This window comes from Acomys minous (assembly GCF_964271855.1).
Source record: "Acomys minous genome assembly, chromosome: 5".
NCBI lineage: Eukaryota > Metazoa > Chordata > Mammalia > Rodentia > Muridae > Acomys > Acomys minous.
In genome coordinates this window covers 68,099,582-68,117,733 of record NC_140494.1, presented here as the reverse complement: position 1 = coordinate 68,117,733, position 18,152 = coordinate 68,099,582, and the positions used below count along the sequence as shown (strand labels likewise).

Here is an 18,152-nt window from a genome sequence, read left to right as displayed (position 1 = left end):
ATATAAAGTGAATAAATAAATAGATCTAAAGAAAGAAGAACTCTGACTGTCAATCAGTCAGGCTTGAAAACTCCCAATCCTCATAAATAGCTCATTTACACATTGCTGCTATTGCATCCACCCTCATACATGCCCTAACCTCCCGTATGACTTGACCCTGGTAGAGCAACATCAATTTTTTGACATCCATTCATATCGATGTCACTAGAAAATGTCATTAATTTTCCCAATTGTATGGTATACTAAGGTATCTCATTATTTATCCATTCAAAGTTCATGGATAATTTTGATATTTCCCAATTGAACCAATTAGGAAATTTTTTCTTTGAATAATCCTTTGTGTGATTTCTGCCACACGCAGTCACAAGTACCTCCCTAGGACAAACTTCTAGGAGAAGAGTTGTTGAGTTGTACAGCATGCATAAATTAAACTTTCATATTTCCAGGTGCATTGTAACAGTAATTCTACCCAGCCACTGTCATTCAGAATGCTGCTTTGGGATCCTCTCCATAGGGACACTGCCAGAGGGTGAAAGGTGAACCGAGCTGGCTGAAAAAGAACTGGACTTGTTACTATTTATGTGATCCTAACTATTGGTAAGGTTACTAAAACTAGTTTATTATTTATGTATGCTTTTAAACACTCAGGAGACTTTGAAGTCATTCTTTATTCTTCAGTGAAGAGTAAAAATGAAAATCTTTAACTTCATTATAGCAAAATTTATATAACTTTACTTTTATGATGACCATTTTTAATATTTATTTCAGTATGTATCTTTTTTCCCCCTTTATGCTTTTATACTATAGTTTTGTTAGTTGTTGTTGTTGTTAACATTGAATTGATATATATATATACAAATCAATTTCAGATTTATTTTCCCCACATGTGTTGACAACTGTCCCCATTCATTCAATAATTCGTATTTAATCCTACTGACCAGTGTCTCCTTTAGAGTCAAATATTCTTCTCCTTTGAATCACTTGAGTCTCATTTAGAGGTATTTAAGTTTGTTTTTATTCCTTTGTGTTATTTTTTCTAGAATCCTTTAGAATTCACCTGTCTCACAGCTGACTAGTGTTTTTAATAATCCTACTAAACAGTTTTTTTGTACTCCTGTGTATCTCAGCTCAAATACAATTGAACACGGATGCATGACCTGATCATCTTCACTGCGTTATTTATATATTTTGCACTTCACACTCCATTGCTCTTATTTTCCTCACTTCTGATTATCCAGTATCATAACTACCAATTTTCTTCAGTACTAATTTTTAGCCTACTTACTCTGTTTCATTGCATATAACAGGCTTCTAAACTCACTCAACCAGTTCTCTCTTCCTTTTTAGTACAATATATTGATGAACAAAAACATCTCTGGATCCTTTTCAAATCTTTTTTTTCACCTTTTCCAGCTTCATTTATTTAATCATGTCAGTTTAATTCTTTCAGATAATTTTGATATATAATAATGCCATTACTATTTTTGACCCCTTTATACTTTCTTTATGTTATTATGAGAGATATTTCTCTCTCCTCTCTCTCTTACTCTGTTCCTTTTTTTCCTCTATGTATGAATGTTTGTGCATGCATGAATGAACGTATCTATCTATCATGTATCTATCTTCTCTCTTCCTCCTTCCCTCCTCTTCCTTTTTCCCTTCTCTCTACTCTCTCCTTATCTGTTTGACCAGTATTTGTAGTAATAGCAATTCTGGTATTATTCTTTGGACATTGGCAGAAACACAATTACATTAACTCAATCATTCTTAGAGACAGACTGTAAATTGCAGACAGCCATTCATTTGTATAAGACAATAATACTACTACAAAATTGCAGTACCCAGGTGGTATGTCTGTTGCTGTTTTTAAAGTCCTTTGGTAAGTGTCTTTAAGAAGCAAGATTTACAACACACACACAAATCACAGAACTCTAAGGTCTAGACCCTCATGAAGCACACTGGACTCTTCATTTTCCCCATCAGTTTAATTTGAATACAGAAGCTTACCCACTGACATGACAGTCTTTTCCTTGGTCAAGTCCTTTCATTCTTTCCTCACTTCATGGTAATTTATCTTCCATACAGCTTTTCTATTTGGACCACAGTGGCCCTCTGAGTTTGCACTAGTCATTCCCTGTCTTACTAGATTCATCAACTATAATAAGAATAATTCAAGAAACTTTCTGAATACTAATAGCTCCTCTCAGCTAAAATGTCATTAAAATGTTTGTCTGTTTTTCATATCAGTTTGTTCAGGTTACCTGAATGGGTCTTCCATCAGGAGTCAGAACCTCTTCTGAAAGCTCCATCATCTTTAAAGCCATCAGGGCAATGGGCTTTGCATGGCATAAGCTTTTTCTATGCAGCCCTGCTGCAACACAGTATGCATCCCCAATTGTTTCCACCTGCAGTAATCAGATAAACCAAATGCAGACATATAATAGTGAGTCAGAGGTGAAATGATTAGCTATCTGCAGTCATAAATGGTGCTGAAAAACATGTCAAGAAACATCAATAAATTAAGGAATTAGACAACTGAGTATAATCACAGTAGAGTTTACAAATACCTAGAATCAAATACTGACATCTCAATTCATCCTCTTACAAGAGTCATCATTACATCTCCTTCAAACTTTGATAGTCCTTTGGAAAGCTTTTGTTTCTTATCTTCAATTTTTCTACCTCCCCAATTACCACAGACTTCTACATTGTATGCATCTGTCATTTGATGCTGTGTCTTATTTCTCTTATTCTTAATTATAACACTAAAATTATTAAGTTCATACTTCTTGCTATTAATCATTCTATGCACTTTATATACATTATCTAATGCTAAGTGAAATGAACTGAAATAAAAACTCATTATATTTGATTTTTAAAATATGAAATAGGAAGGTAAAAAACAGACACAAATATGCCAGAACATAAAAAATAATCATGTCTTATTAGGGTACTCTTTTGACCCTAATCTAACTCCATTGTCATGACTCCCTCTTAAAAATATCATTATATTTTATTTTAAAAATACTAAATAGGAAAGTAAAAAACAGCCACAAGCATACAAGAACATAAAAAATAATCAGGTCTTATTAGGGTACTCTTCTGGCCCTAATCTAATTCTATTGTCATGATTCACTCTAACTGGCCATTGCTGTTAAATTATTTAAAATATTTATCTTATATTAAGTGCTCCAGATTTTCAAAGCATTGTTGTAAAATCATCAATAGTTCTTTCTAATAGAGTTAGATGTAGACTCTTGTGTCCAGCTTTAAATGGGGTCTAGAGATCCAAACTTTGGTCTTAGAACAGCAAGTACAGGAATCCAATAAGCTAACTTCATAGTCCTTAGTCCCTTTATTTTACACATTTTTAAATTTTGGAAGGTGGCTGGCTTTGTATTTTGAAATTAATTTGTTATTTTTTTCATGAATGAAAATTAAAAAGGAGTAATTTATTAGAATGGATTGAATAACTTTGCAGCCATTTTGAACATAGAACTTCTTGATTGACCACTTCTTAGAATTTCAGTTATCATCACCTTAATTAGCATTTCCAGCAAATTTCTAGGAAAAATGGGCTTGTAGCACAAGATTTTATTACCAATAGAGAGGGCCTGGGCAATAGCTCAGTTGGTAAAGTGCATAAGAAGTTGAGAGCTCCCAAGAACCACAATAAAAAGCCAGGTGTGTTGATGTATATTTAAAATCTCAGTGCTATATTAGGGGTGGAGAGACCTGTAAATATTTGAGCCTTGATGGAGAGCTAGCAGGTTAATTTTATGATCTACCAGGGCAATGAGAGACCCTTTCTGAAATATACAAGTTTTAACATTCCTGAGTAATAGTACCTGAGACTCATATATGTCTACATGCACCTGGTCACATGTTTATACACATGCAATCATGGTCACACTGTCACACACAGAAAAGCATTAATAAAGATTCATTATATAAGGCACTTTTGCGAGAAAATGTAATAAGGTGAACTAATGGTACTAATTGATAAGTTATATAAATACACTATAGAATAAATACAGAGTGAAATAAATTTATATCAAGTACACATATGTGTTCATTTTATTCATTAAGATATTCACAAGATATCATGTAAATATTTCAAATCATTTCATTTCCAAATACCAGAAGTTACAAAATTTATTATCAATAACAAGATCAAGAACTGGGTAAAATCCCACCACACCAGGACTGGAAATCTTTCTCAGTAGTTAAAGGCGCTAGCTACTCTTCCACAGGAACCAGATTCAAAGCCAAGCATGATGATTCACAGCCAGCAATGACACCAGTTCTAGGGAATATGAGCTGCTTGTTTAGTTTCTGATGGCACTACATGTCATGGCATGCAAAACTTGTATACACATAAATATTTAACAGATAAAAATGAAATTTAAATCATTGGAAGCAAGTGACATATATTAATAAATGGAACTCTGACAATTATTTATAAACACTCACCACATGGGGATGGAAGCAATGGGAGCTCTAAATGTTGTTTATGGAATAGGTTGGCTAAATCACCATGAGATAGTAATGTGTCCCTAAACCTAAACCAACAATTATTTCTCATCCATGTTGAGTGATTCATTCAGGTAGAACATTGGGTGGAGAGGAGAATTCCATGCCACTTCTTACCTTCCAGAGTCAAGGCTAATAAAACTTCCACTCCTACAAACATTCACCAGGAGCCCTGACAGATTCTTCCCAATTGTGCCAAGTGAAACTTCTAAGGAATCACTTACTAAAGCAAGTCAGTAGGGACCAATTTATCATGAAGAATATAGAAAACCACAAACTACCTTGTGAACAGGATAAATAGATATATTTGGTGACTAGAATTCATGATGTTTAAAACATGAAAGGAACATAGCTGTGTGATGTTTTGTTTTGTTTTTATTTTCTTTCTAACACATTCAGCATTTAATCTGAAAATATAGATTAACACCAAGCACTGTGTAATTGGACTTTCCACGAAAGCTTGATTTTCCTCTTCTTCATTCATTGAAAACAACTTTCTACACATTTAATAGAAATATAAATGTGTGTGTACATTTTTAATCCTCTTCAGAATAACTAGTTGGCACAAGTTTATTAGATATAGATGTGAATACATCTATCATATATAATCTCCAAATACTTTTGGTATTGTTTATTTAAACAAAACTTAAATGAAGCAAGCAAACATTGAGAGAGATAACTAAGTAACTGTTCAAAAGTTGTCTGTGTTTTGAATTCCTTTACAGTTGCTTCTGTAATTTTTACATAGTTTTAAATGAAACAGATACCATCAGGTTTTCCAACTTGCTTTAGAATAACACATAAGAATAAAGATGGTTCAATGAATCAGGAAGGTGAAGAGTTACACTTAGATAAACACTAAAAAACTTCTATCTTTATATGAACATGTAATAGGAGAAAAAATAAGGTCAGTGCAGCATGTAACTTCTGTCCAACGTAATGCCATAATTACATATTTATCAAGCTATGAAGAATTCACTTATCTTCAAACATCTTTCCTTTACATTTTATAATAAAAATTATTCACATCCTGCTATAACGTGGCATACATACAGTTTTGAGAGCTGTAAGTCCACTTCTTTTACTTTAATATCACTTAGAAGATTTATTTATATCCTACATTATTCACATTGATTGATAATGTATTTGTCCTACTCAAGTTAATGCTTAAGGGGGGTAAAATGAGTAAGTTTCTTGTATCCACTTTCCATTGAAAGTTTACTTTCACGATCATGTAAATCATGATTGTGTGTGTGTGTGTGTGTGTGTGTGTGTGTGTGTGTGTGTGCGTGCACTTGCATTTAGACTCCACATATACTAGATGTTGATTTAATCACATATCCTTGTCCATTACCTTAGTATCAGGTTGCCTAATAATTTTTCATAAATACTTCCATGCACTCATTTCCAACACTTACTGGACATTAATGTTTAATATCACCAAAGCAAGTGTTTCAAATTTAAAATTCAGGACTATATTTAACAATTGTTTAGCTTCTACTAAGGTCCAGTTAGCTATATTTTCACAAGCTGCAAGACATTTTCTTAATGATTTACCAAACATGATATGAGCTAAATATATTACAGTATTCCCCCATCGGTTCACTTTACCTAAAGAAGAAGTACACTCCTATAAAAAGCCCCTCCTGAGCTCTGCTTCTGAAATAAACTTTTCCAGAATCACACATTACAACTTCTAGGTCAAATATATCCATAATCAGAAGAACACAGAGAGAGAGACAGGGGGAGGGGGAGGGGGAGAGGGAGAGACAGAATCAGGCACATAGCTGCATGTGTTGCATGCATGGATATGCACACACATGCACACACACAAATACACACACACACACAAGCTCATGCAAACACTTATACATGCATACTAACACCTCAAGTGGTAAGAATGCTGTGGCATAAAACACAGTCAACCATGCTAAGTTTATTGAATTCCATTGAATACATGCAAGTAAATGACACAAAATGATTCACTGATTTGAAAGGAAACAATTTTAACTCAGGACTGATTGATAGGGCTTCCTGAAAAACATGCTTTCACTTCTTTAAAACAATAAATCTAATTATACTCATTTTGGAGATGTTTCTGACCCAAATGCTGCCTTTAAGGGTATCTTTACAGTGCTCAGTGGATACAGCATCCTAAAGGAGGTCATGGATATAAATAGGACAGCAATTTGGCCTAGGAACTATTCCCAAATGCTCTTCACAGATTCCAAATCACTGTCTGTCACAAAGAGAACTCATTTTCTGATAAGCTTTCAGTAAGTATATCTACCACCTAGATCTATCCAAGGAATATAAGTCATGTTAAACATTGAAGCCAGAGCCCAGATCACTAATTATAAAGATTGCTGAATATTAAATCATGTTAGAGAAGAAAATATACAGGAATATCCAATGAAATTTTGTTTTAAACCCTTAAGATAAATATGGGAGATTTTCAACAACTGGATACCAATTTTCCAAACTCAGTGACCACTATCATTCTAATTTACATGTTGCTATCAAAATCGATAGTGCAGTGTTCTTTGTAAACCTTCTCTATCTTCTACCACTGTGTCTACACTAAAAATATTGTTCTGTCTGGAGTCCACCCACTCATCATGTATGAAATAAATCTCAAGTGTCTATTATTGGGCCAGTGAGATCTCTCAGGGGATAAAACACCTGCACACAAACTAATGACCTAAGTTCAATATCTGGGTCCTATAGATACCCCCATACTGTTTTCTGACTTCCACAAATAAACCATAGCTTGTAGTGCCTGCAGTCACACAGATATACAATAGTATGCTGTTTTACCAGAAAAACTGTCCATTACTTTTAGAAATTTCTGATTAACACAATTTTAAGCCTATCCCCAGAGGATTTTAAATGCCTGTCATATTTTCCATAAATACTTAAGGTCCTATGTGACATGAATATATTGTGGCCCAATTAGTAAATCAAGTGAAACTATTAAGAACTGGTCTTTTAAGAAGATAATAGAATGCTCTTAAAGCTTAGTGTTTATTAGGTAATAAGGGGTTATCACTTCTGATTAAGAATAGGCACAGACAATGAGGTTTGTTCTTTTTTTTTTTTTGGCACCTTTGCAAGGGTCAAGTCTATCAGATGCTTCTAAGTCCATCTTTTACACTAAAGTTTTTATGCAGTTATAAACAATTCTTTATGAAGATATTAGCTTTGCTTCTTTTATATTAATAATGAAATATGTTTGTTGGTTGGTTTTAATAGCAGTCCTGTGTACTTAACTGTTGTTCTGTCAAGACTGATAAATTATTTTATAGGTAGCACAATGACTTATCTTTATTTAGGAAAGAAAGTTTGTTATTTTCTTCCTAGGTATATAAAAACTTTTATTGAAAATAGATTATTCTCTTATAAAATAATCCTAACCACAGTTTTCCCACCCTCCAGACCTCCCAGATGCCCCCCAGCTTTCCCTCTACCTCAGATCTACCCTCTCCCTATTTCCTCTTCTGAAAAGAGCAGACCTCTAAGAGATTTAACCAAACAGTACAAAACAAGATAAAATAAGACAAGGCAAAAGCCTCCATATGGAGGCTGGACAAGGAAACCTAATAGAAGGAAAAAGGTCACAAGCAAAAGAATCGAGGATATCTCTTCTCTCACTTTGAAGAGTCCCACATTACAGTATAGTACTTAGAATTATGATATACATACATATACATGTATTTATATACATATAAATATATATTTGTCATGAAGTAAAACAATATAGGCTGTGTTGTGAAATGTATGAATGTGAAATGTGATCTCTAGGCCCAGTTATGAACACTTGATCCACAGATGTTGGCACTTTGGGGGAAGGATATAAATATTTATACAGTGGAGTATTGCTTCAGTAATGACAATACTGTGGGTGGCCCTTGAGGCATTAGAGCCTGGCCCTACTTCCTGTTCTTTCTCTCAGATTTTTAATTGCCTAAGTAATATGACCTGATGGTCTTATGTTTCTGTTCCCATACCTTCCTTGCTATGATGGGTATGTCTTCTTTAATCTTTAACTGTAAGCCAAAATAAACTCTTTCTTCCTTGTGCTGATTTGGTTAAATATTTCATTGCAACAATGTATAAAAGAAATACAAAAGATGGTATGTAAGTTACTTTTCCAGAAATAGTTGCTTTATATACTTCTAAAAGAAATCTTCCTAGTCAGCTCTAATTGGCCATGCAGGATGCCTAAACAATGTAGGAACATGACTTAACTGTTTGCATAACGTGGCACAGAAATGCTTTTATTATTAAATAGAGAAAGATGGACACATTCTCCATTCTCCTGAAACTGACTTGTTGAACATCACTTATTCATCCAAGGTCTGCTATCACTGTCTCTCATATGAGTCATGTCAATATGGTCAGTACGGTCTATACTTATCGACTGTTCACTCTTTGTCTATATCCTACCCTACATTTAAAGTTCTCTCTAATGAAACAAATCTATTTGTCTCTTTTCAAAATTCAAGTACATACCCTCATTCATAAAATCAAATGGAAATCTTTAAGATGATTAAGATTTTCATTACTGTAACATATACTTTCTTTTGTATCTATATTTCACCCTACTAGGCTCTATTACTCCTTGTAATTTTCAGGTTCAGAATTTAATACTGCTGCTTAGACTTCTATGTTTCCACCACTCCTCTACCCTCTTAATGTCTACTAAAGCTTTTGGTCTCCTTTATCTCTAGTCCATGTGTTCATCAGAGGCATAATACCAGTGAGACAAAATCTCCCTGTTAATTTTTAGGGCCCTGTGGAACTTTAAATTTGAGAAAATAATTCATCTAGCAATATAGATATCAGAACACAATGTTTGTGATTTCCACATCACCTCCAAACACACATAAATTAGCTCTCTTTCTACTCATAAAACAATGCTCAAATTACATTTGTTACCATTGATGGGCATCTGCTTTCTTATATACAGAAATATCCAGAAACTCTTCTAACTTGCTGGTGAGAAACTGCTGTTCCCTGTGCAATCACATAGTAGCAAGTGTAATGGCAGTATTGAATGAGATTACTGGAAAAGTGAGAAATATCTATATTATTTTAGTGTTCAGTTTTTAGAAGTTACTCTACTGACAACAAAAGCACAAAATATATCACTCCTGGGATACTATAAGCCAGTTATTCTTTGGTAAGTATGGCTGTTATTTCATTTAAAGAAGAAACATAAAATGATATATACATACTTATAAATTTGCAGAAGGAACTTAAGTAATTTAAAAAGCTCTCTATTTTATTAGGAACAAAGAGGAAAGGAAACAATTTATTCATGATGTGAAATCTGGTTCTAGATTAATCAATAAACTATTTATTAATCTTTTCTTTTTTATATAAGAAATTTATTCAAATTACATCTCAATTGTTATCCCCTCACTTGTATCTTCCCATCTCCTCTTTCATCCTATTCCCTTCTGCTAGGTCTGTGACAGAAGGGGACCGCCTCCTCCACGTATAATCACATCCTATCAGGTCTCATCCTAGTAGCATGCTTACCCTTCCTCTGAGTGCCACCAGGCCCCGCTACCAAGGGGAAGTGGTCAAATAGGGGACAGGAGAGTTCATGCCAGAGTCAGTTGCCACTCTCGACACAACTGTGAAGAATGCGCTGAGCATTGGCTAGATCTGAAGAGGGGTGCTAGGTATGCATTATCCTTGGTTGGTATAGTAGTTGGAGCAGACCCCCTTGGGTGCAAATCCGCTAGCCTTGATGGTGTTCTTGTAGGTTTCTAGGACCCTCTGGATCCTTCTATTTCCCCATTCTCCCTTACCTTTCTCACATAGAGTCTCAATAGAAAGTCCTAGCATCTATCCCAGTCTCCTGCCAAGTGAAGAATTCAAGGGACATGCCTTTTGGGTAACTGTCCAATTATAAGTGAGTATGTATCACATGTGTCTTTCTGGGTCTGGGTTAACTCACTCAGGGTGATCATTTCTGGTTCCATCCATTTGCTGCCAAATTTCAAGATTTCCTTGTTTTTAATAGCTGAGTAGCATTCTACAGTGTAAATGTATCACAGGTTTTTTTTTTTTTATCCATTCTTTGACTGAGGGACATCTAGGTTGTTTTCAGACTCTGGCTATTACAAATAAGGCTGCTAAGAACATTGTTGAGGAAATGTCCTTATTGTGCGGTAGAGCATCTTTCAGGTATATTCCAATAAGTGGAATAGCTGGATATTTAGAAGTCCTATTCCCAATTATCTGAGAAAGTACCATGTTGATTTCCAAATTGGTTGTACAAGTTTGCATTTGCACAAGCAATGAAGAAGTGTTCTCCTTTCTCTACAACCTCAACAGCATGTGCTGTCACTTGAGTTTTTAATGTTACCCATTCTGATGAGTGTAAGATGGAATCTCAGAGTCATTCTGATTTGCTTCTCTAACGACTAAGGATGTTGAACATTTATTAAAATGTTTCTCAGCCATTCAATATTCCTCTGTTGATAACTTCCTGTTTAGCTCTGAACCACATTTCTTAATTGGGTTTTTGGTTTGGTGGTTTTCAGTTTCTTGAGTTATTTATATATTTTGGATATTAGCATTTGTCAGATGTATGGTTGGTGAAGATCTTTATGCAGACTGTATGCTGTCATTTTGTTCTGTTGACAGTGTCCTTGGCCTTATGGAAGTTTCTCAGCCTCATGAGGTCCCATGTAATAATTGTTGATCTTAGAGCCCGGCCTGTTGGTGTTTTGTTCAGGAAGGTGTCTCTTGTGCCAATGAAGTTAAGGTTCTTCCCCAATTTTCCTTCTAACAGATTTTGTGTATCGGGTTTTTGTTAAGGTCTTAAATCCCCATGGACTTGAGTTTTGTGTATGGTGGTGAATATGTTTCTACTTGCATTTCTCTAGATGTAGACATCCAATTGTTGAAAAAGTATCCCTTTTCTACTGTATAGATTTAGATTCTTTTTCAAAAATCAAGCGTCCATGTGTGTGTGGATTTATTTCTGGGTCTTTGATTCAATTCCATTGATCAACCAGCCTATTGCTATGCCATTACCATGCTGTCTTAATTACTGTTGCTCTATAGTATAGCTTGAGATCAGGAATGGAGATTCCTCTGGAGGATATTCTATTGTACAGGATTATTTTAGCTATTCTGGGTTTTCTGGTTTTTTTTTCATATGAAGTTGAGAATTAATTTTTCAATATCTTTAAAATTTGTGTAGGTATTTTGATAGAGATTGCATTGAATCTGTTAATTGCTTTTGGTAAGATGGAAATTTTTACTATGTTAATTCTTATAATCCATTAAGAAGGGTGATCTCTCCATCTTTTGATATCATCTTCATTTTCCTTCTTCAGAGACTTGAAGATTTTTTTCATACAAGTCTTTCATTTGCTTGGTTAGAGTTACACATGGATATTTTATATTACTTTTGGCTATCAGAAAGGATGTAGTTTCCCTAATTTCTTTCTCAGTAGAATTGTCATTTGTATACAGGAAAGCTACTGACTTTTTGAGTTGATTTTATATCCAGCCACTTTGCTGGGCTTATTTATTAGCTGTAGGAGTTCTCTGGTGAAGTTTTGGGGGTCACTCATGTACACTATTATATCTTCTGCAAATAGGGATAATTTGACTTCTTCCTTTTCTATGTGGGTCCCCTTGATCTCCTTTTGTTGTATTATTGCTTGTATCCTTGATCCCTCCAAGACTTTGAACATGAATGGGTTTTTGATTTTGTTAAATGGTTTTTAGCATCTAAAGAGATTATCATGTGTTTTTTTCTTTCAGTTTATTTATATGGTGTATTACATTGAAGGATTTCAGTATACTGAACCATTCCTGCATGCCTTGGATGAAGGATACTTGGTCATGATGAATGACAACTTTGTTGTGTTCCTGGATTCAGTTTGTGAGTATTATATTGAATATTTTTGCATCAATGTTAATAAGAGAAATTGGTCTGAAATTCTTTGTTTGTTGAGTGTGGGAAGGACTCTAAACTTTGTCACAAGTAAAAACAATCTTGGGGGGGGCTTTACCCTTGAGCACACCATGGACTGGGTGGAGCCATCCTGGGCCTAAAATTCAGAAAGCTGACCTGGGGACTCCAACTAGACTATTGTTTTACTAATCGACCATGAATAAAAAAAAGAGACCGCCCTTCACATGTAAAACAGACAGGTGGAAAGAAAAGAACCACAATAGGGTCAGACTGGGCTTGAGCACATGTGGATCAGAAAGAGGATCAACAAACAGGCTGGACCAACACACAGGCCAGAGACAGCTAGGGATCAATCCCATGGAATAGATACCAGAAGGAAGGTTCACTCTTTTTTCCCTTTAACCTTTTTTCCCTCTTGTATAAGCTAGTTGGGTTGTATAATAAAGTTTAATTGTTAAAAAATAAAGCCTACAGTTGGGTATTTGTGAGGTTTAGGTATCAAGGTGACTGTGCCCTCATAGAATGAGTTTGACAATGGTCTGTCCATTTCTATTTTGTGGAGTAATTTGAAGACTATCAGTATTAGCTCCTCTTTGAAGGTCTGGTAAAATTTTGCACTGGCTCTGGCTGTTTTTGTTTGTTTCTTTGTTTGTTGTTTCATTTGTCTGTTTTGGTTGGGAGATTTTGATGGCATCTTCTATTTACCATATTTTTCTAATCTTGATTCAACTTTGGCAAGTGGAACCAATCAAGAAAATTGTCCATTTCCTTTAGACTGTTGAATTTTGTGGTGTATAGGCTTTTGAAGTAAGACCTAATGATTTTTAATTTCTTCATCCTCTGTTGTTATGTCTCCCTTTTCATTTCAGATTTTGTTGAGTTGGATAATGCCTCTCTGCCTTTTAGTTAGTTTGGTAATAGCTTGTCTATGTTGTTGATTTTCTCAAAGAAGTAGCTCTTGGTTTTGTTGACTTGTTGAATTGTTTTCTTTCTTTCTAATTTATTGATTTCATCCCTGAGTTTGATGATTTCCTGCCATCCACTCCTCTTGGGTATTTCATCTTTTTTCCCCCCTTGGGCAACCAGATGTGTCATTAAGTTGCCTATATGAGATGTTTCCAATCTCTTTATGAAGGCACTTCCTGTTATGAACTTTCCTCTTTGCACTGGTTTTAATTTGTCCCATAAATTTACATATATTGTACTTTCATTTTCACTGAATTTTAGGAAGTTCCTATTTTCTTTCTTTATTTCTTCCATGACCCAGTGGTCATTGAATATAGACTTGTTCAGATTTTATGTGTGTGTAGGTTTTTTGTTATTTCTGTTGTTGTTGAGTTCAGTTTTAGTCCATGGTGTTTTGTTAGGGAACAAGGTATTCTTTCAGTCTCCTTGTATCTGTTGAGGTTGGCTTTGTGATCTATTATATGGTCAATTTTGGTGAAGGTTTTATGAGGTGCTGAGAAGGTTTAACCTTTTGTTTTTTAGTGAAAAGTTCTGCTAGATCCATTTGATTCATGACATCAATTTTTGTCATTATTTCTCATTTCAGCTTCTGTTTCATTGTCCTACCCTTTGGTCAAAGTACAATATTAAAGTCTCCCACTATTAATGTGTGGGGATCGATGTGTAGTTCAAACTTTACTAATGTTTCTTTACAAAATACCAGTGCCCTTATATTGGGGGCATAGATGTTCAGGATTGTGACGTCATCTTGGTTGAATTTTCCTTTGATGAGTGTGAAGTGTCTTTCTTCATTTCTTTTTATTAATTTTGGTTGATAGTCTATTTAATTAGATATTAGAATGGCTACACCAGCTTGCTTCTTGTGTCTTTTTTCTTAGAAGTCTTTTTTCCAGCCTTTTAACCTGAGGTAATATCTATCCTTGTGCCTTAGATGTGTTTCTTGAATGCAAAATAATGTTTGGTCTTGTTTAGGTATCAATTATGGTAGTCTGTGAGCTTTCATTGGAGAGTTGAGACCATTTATGTTGAAAGATATTAATGACCAGTAACAGTTAAGTCCTTTGCTTTTGATGTTGTTGTAGTAGAGCGTTTATGTGTTTGTCTGGTTATGGTTTGATACAGTGAAGTTTTCTATTTACTGTGTGATTCTGTTTGTAATTTGCCACTTTGGGTTATAGATTTTCTTTTAGTAATTTCTGTAGGGCTAGATTTGTGGATAGGTAACTGCTTGAATTTGTTTTTGTCATTTGAATATCTTCTTTTCTCCATCTATGGTTATTGAAAGTTTAGCTGACTATAGTAGTCTGGGCTGGCATCTCTGGTGTCTTAGGGTTTGCAAGACCTCTGCCCAGGCTCTTCTGTCTTTTATGATTTCTGCTGAGAAGTCGAGTATAATTCTAATAGGTTTGCCATTATATGTTATTTGGCCTTTTTCCCTTGCCACTTTTAATATTTTTCCTTGTTCTGTACATTTTGTGTCTTGGTTATTATGTGGCAGGAGGATTTTCTTTTCTGATCTACTCTCTTTGGTGTTATATAGGCCTCTTGTATGTTTATATGCATCTGTTTCTTTAAATTGGGGAAATTTTCTTCTATGATTTTATTGAAAATATTTTCTGGGCCTTGGAGACGGGCATCTTCTCTTTCCTGAATTCCTATTGTCCTTAGCTTTTGTCTTTTCATAGTGTCCTTGGTTTCTTGGATGTTTTGTGCCAGGAATTTTTCAGATTTAACATTTTCTTTGATGGTTGCATCAAATTCTTCTATTATATGTTCTATACCCATGACTCTTTCCTCCATCTCTTGAATTCTGTTAGTGATGTTTACGTCGGTAGTTCCTGTTTTCTGCCCTCAGTTCTTTCATTCCTGGCTTTCTTCTGTTTGTGCTTTTATGAATATTTCCATTTTCATCTTCAGATCTTGAAGAATATTAGGTATGTCCTGCTTCTGATTCTTTGTATTTTCCTGAATTTCTTCCAGTGATTTCTTCATTTCATCTATATAGGCTTCTGTCATGGCACTCTAATGTCCTCAATCTGTTTGGCTACATCTTCCTGTATTTGTTCATAGATTATATTCATTTCCTCCATTATCATCTTCATTATTAAAGATGTGAGTTCCTTTATTGTGTTTTGTTTGACTTCTCAGGGTTGATTCTTTGTGATAACTGGGTTCTGGAGATGCCATATTATTTGGGCTTTTGTTGTTTGTGTTTTTATGCTGGTCTCTCTTTAACTATCTTGCTATTTCTGATGTTGGGAAGTATTTTATGGTGTCCTTCATTGGCTGTTGAGGGCAGTTCCTTGGTGGGTGTCTATAGGTCAAGACCCCTCACCTGAGGGAATCAGGGAACCCTTCCCTAGATCAGGCAGATGATCTGGGTTCTGTTCTGGGGGTCTTTCCTCTACACCCTGGGCTGCTCCCTGGGCCAGCAGAGGCAGGTGCTAATGCTCTGCAGCCCAAAGTTTGGTCTGAGAGAGTGTAGGTACAGCCCACTATCCTGCCTTTGCCTGGACTTTGGAGGCCCTGCCCTTGGCAACTGGAGCCCTGGGGCCTTGGTTCAGTCCTCCATAGACTGCCTACCATGCTTTAGCTGGAGAACATTTCCACAGCTCCCTGGCCACCTACTATTAATCTTGTGTCCATCCATGGACTGGTGAGGTGCTCTGAAGTCAGATCGATCCAGTATCCACACTCTGTGCTCCTTGCTGTGCCAAAAGACACTGAAGCTGGTGCTCTGTAGCCCACAGTTCAGTCAGAGAGAGAGACAGAGGGGGAGGGAGGGAGGAAGAGAGGGACGGAGGGAGGGAGAAGAGAGAGAGAGAGAGAGAGAGAGAGAGAGAGAGAGAGAGAGAGAGAGAGAGAACAGGTATAGCCCGAAGGGTTGGGCTGTGCTTTAGACACCCTGCCGGTGGCCACAGAACCCTGCGGTTTTCTGTGGACTGGCAGATCGTCTGAGGTCAGATATACCAGTTCTCTCCTGCGTCAACAGTTCCATATTCTGGCACTCCAGTGTCCACAGTTCAGTCCCACCTACAGAGTCCAGAGCACAGATGTAGCTCACAAGCAGGTAAGCAGGTATGCATCTAGTTTCTGGAGACTGGGTACCTGTCCTATGTGGACCAGTTGGGTGGCCCAGGCCAGACCCACTTGTACTCTAAACCCTGTGGACCCCTCTCACCTACGACTGTCCAGGTCTTGGGGCCTGTGTCTCCTAGCCTGGTCCCTAGGCACCGCCCTGCCGATCAGACACCATGCATGGTCAGCACTTGGATCCGCATCAATACATCCTTACAATTCTGTTTTATTTTCTAAAGTTCTGCTGAGATTCAGGGGACAGGCAGCTTTAGCAGCTCCACAATGTTAAGTATCAAACAAAAGTCTTTGCCACCAAGCATTCTGTAGACTTAAAACTTCGTGTGACAGGGCCTGCTTTTCTTTCTTATAAAGGAGATTATAAACAAAGGGATGATTTTTATATAGTGCCTTATCCAACATGCAAATTTGGGTTCCCCAAATGCATCTGTATGAAGCATGGATGATTGTTACAAACATATTTTCTTGGCTCTCATTTTCCCTAGGATATAAACAAATACATAAAAATATGGGTTGGGAAATTTGCTCAGTGGGTATTATTTATTATCAACACTGAGAGACAGAGTTCAATATTTCAAAACCATATGGTAAGCTCACAAAAATCAAATTTGCAGTTTGTTCTCTGACTTCAAAAGTGTACCATGGCACTTGCATGAAAGAACACACACATAATAAATAGACAAGCAAATGAATAAGTGTAACTTTAAAAATATACACTGATAACTTCCTATGAAAAATGTTCCATTATGAACACTTATCTGCATTTACTTCTGAATTCTTTGTTTACTTATTGATGTGAATGTGCATATCAAAATTTATGCTTTAAAATAATTAAAATATTAATCCCCAATACAACAATATAAGGAGATTGAGCCTACAAGAAACTATGTGGCTCAAGAAATCTCCACTCTTATGGATTGATTAATATCACAATGAAAAGACTGTAGTTGGGCTTTTCTTCTCCAATGTCTTTTTAATGTGAAGATGCAGCATTAAATCTATGCTGCATGTCTTGACATTGGATTTCTCTGCCTCTAGATCTGATAGAGAGTTTATTTTCTTTAAAACACACACACACACACACACACACACACACACACACACACACAAAGAAGATGATGACGTCAAAAAAAACTCTTTATAAAAATGGCTTCAAATGTGACAAACAAGCCACTGGGCAAAATGTCCTCGTTTCGGCCACAGACAGAATTCTGCCTAAAAATGGGCAAGTTCAGATGCAAGCAGAGTTAATGGCCAAACTCTGCCAAGACAAGGTAAGCAAGTCCTGAAAAGTTTCTGTCTCACAAATATGTGTGTCAGATATATTGGGCCAGAAGCCTGAAGATGATGCTTCAAAGTTATAGGAAGTTTTGGGTGAACTGTTCAGCCAGCAAACTATCTCTGTAATTTTTTTTCTTCTGAAGCTGCTAACCTGCACTTGTGGCTTACTCAGGTAATTAAGTTTTATTCCTTCTTAGGTCTCTGATGGGGTTGAAGACCAGACAGTTTAGCCTTACAATTAAGCTTAGTTGTTTATGGGTTAAGATGTTTTTAGTTCTACACAGGTGTTTTAAGTTGATTGAGATGAGCTATGATAGATATTGATTTTCAC

The 18,152-nt window shown here is 35.9% G+C and overlaps 1 protein-coding gene across 1 annotated transcript in view; it reads right to left on the bottom strand.

Moving 5' to 3' along the window:
- Positions 1–18,152, bottom strand: part of GUCY1A2 (guanylate cyclase 1 soluble subunit alpha 2) — a 289,208-nt gene that overhangs the window by 101,469 nt on the left and 169,587 nt on the right. The window contains exon 6 of the mRNA XM_084781493.1: positions 2,262–2,405. Coding sequence (XP_084637619.1) covers positions 2,262–2,405 — 144 coding nt within the window. The remainder of the gene's footprint in view (positions 1–2,261; positions 2,406–18,152) is intronic.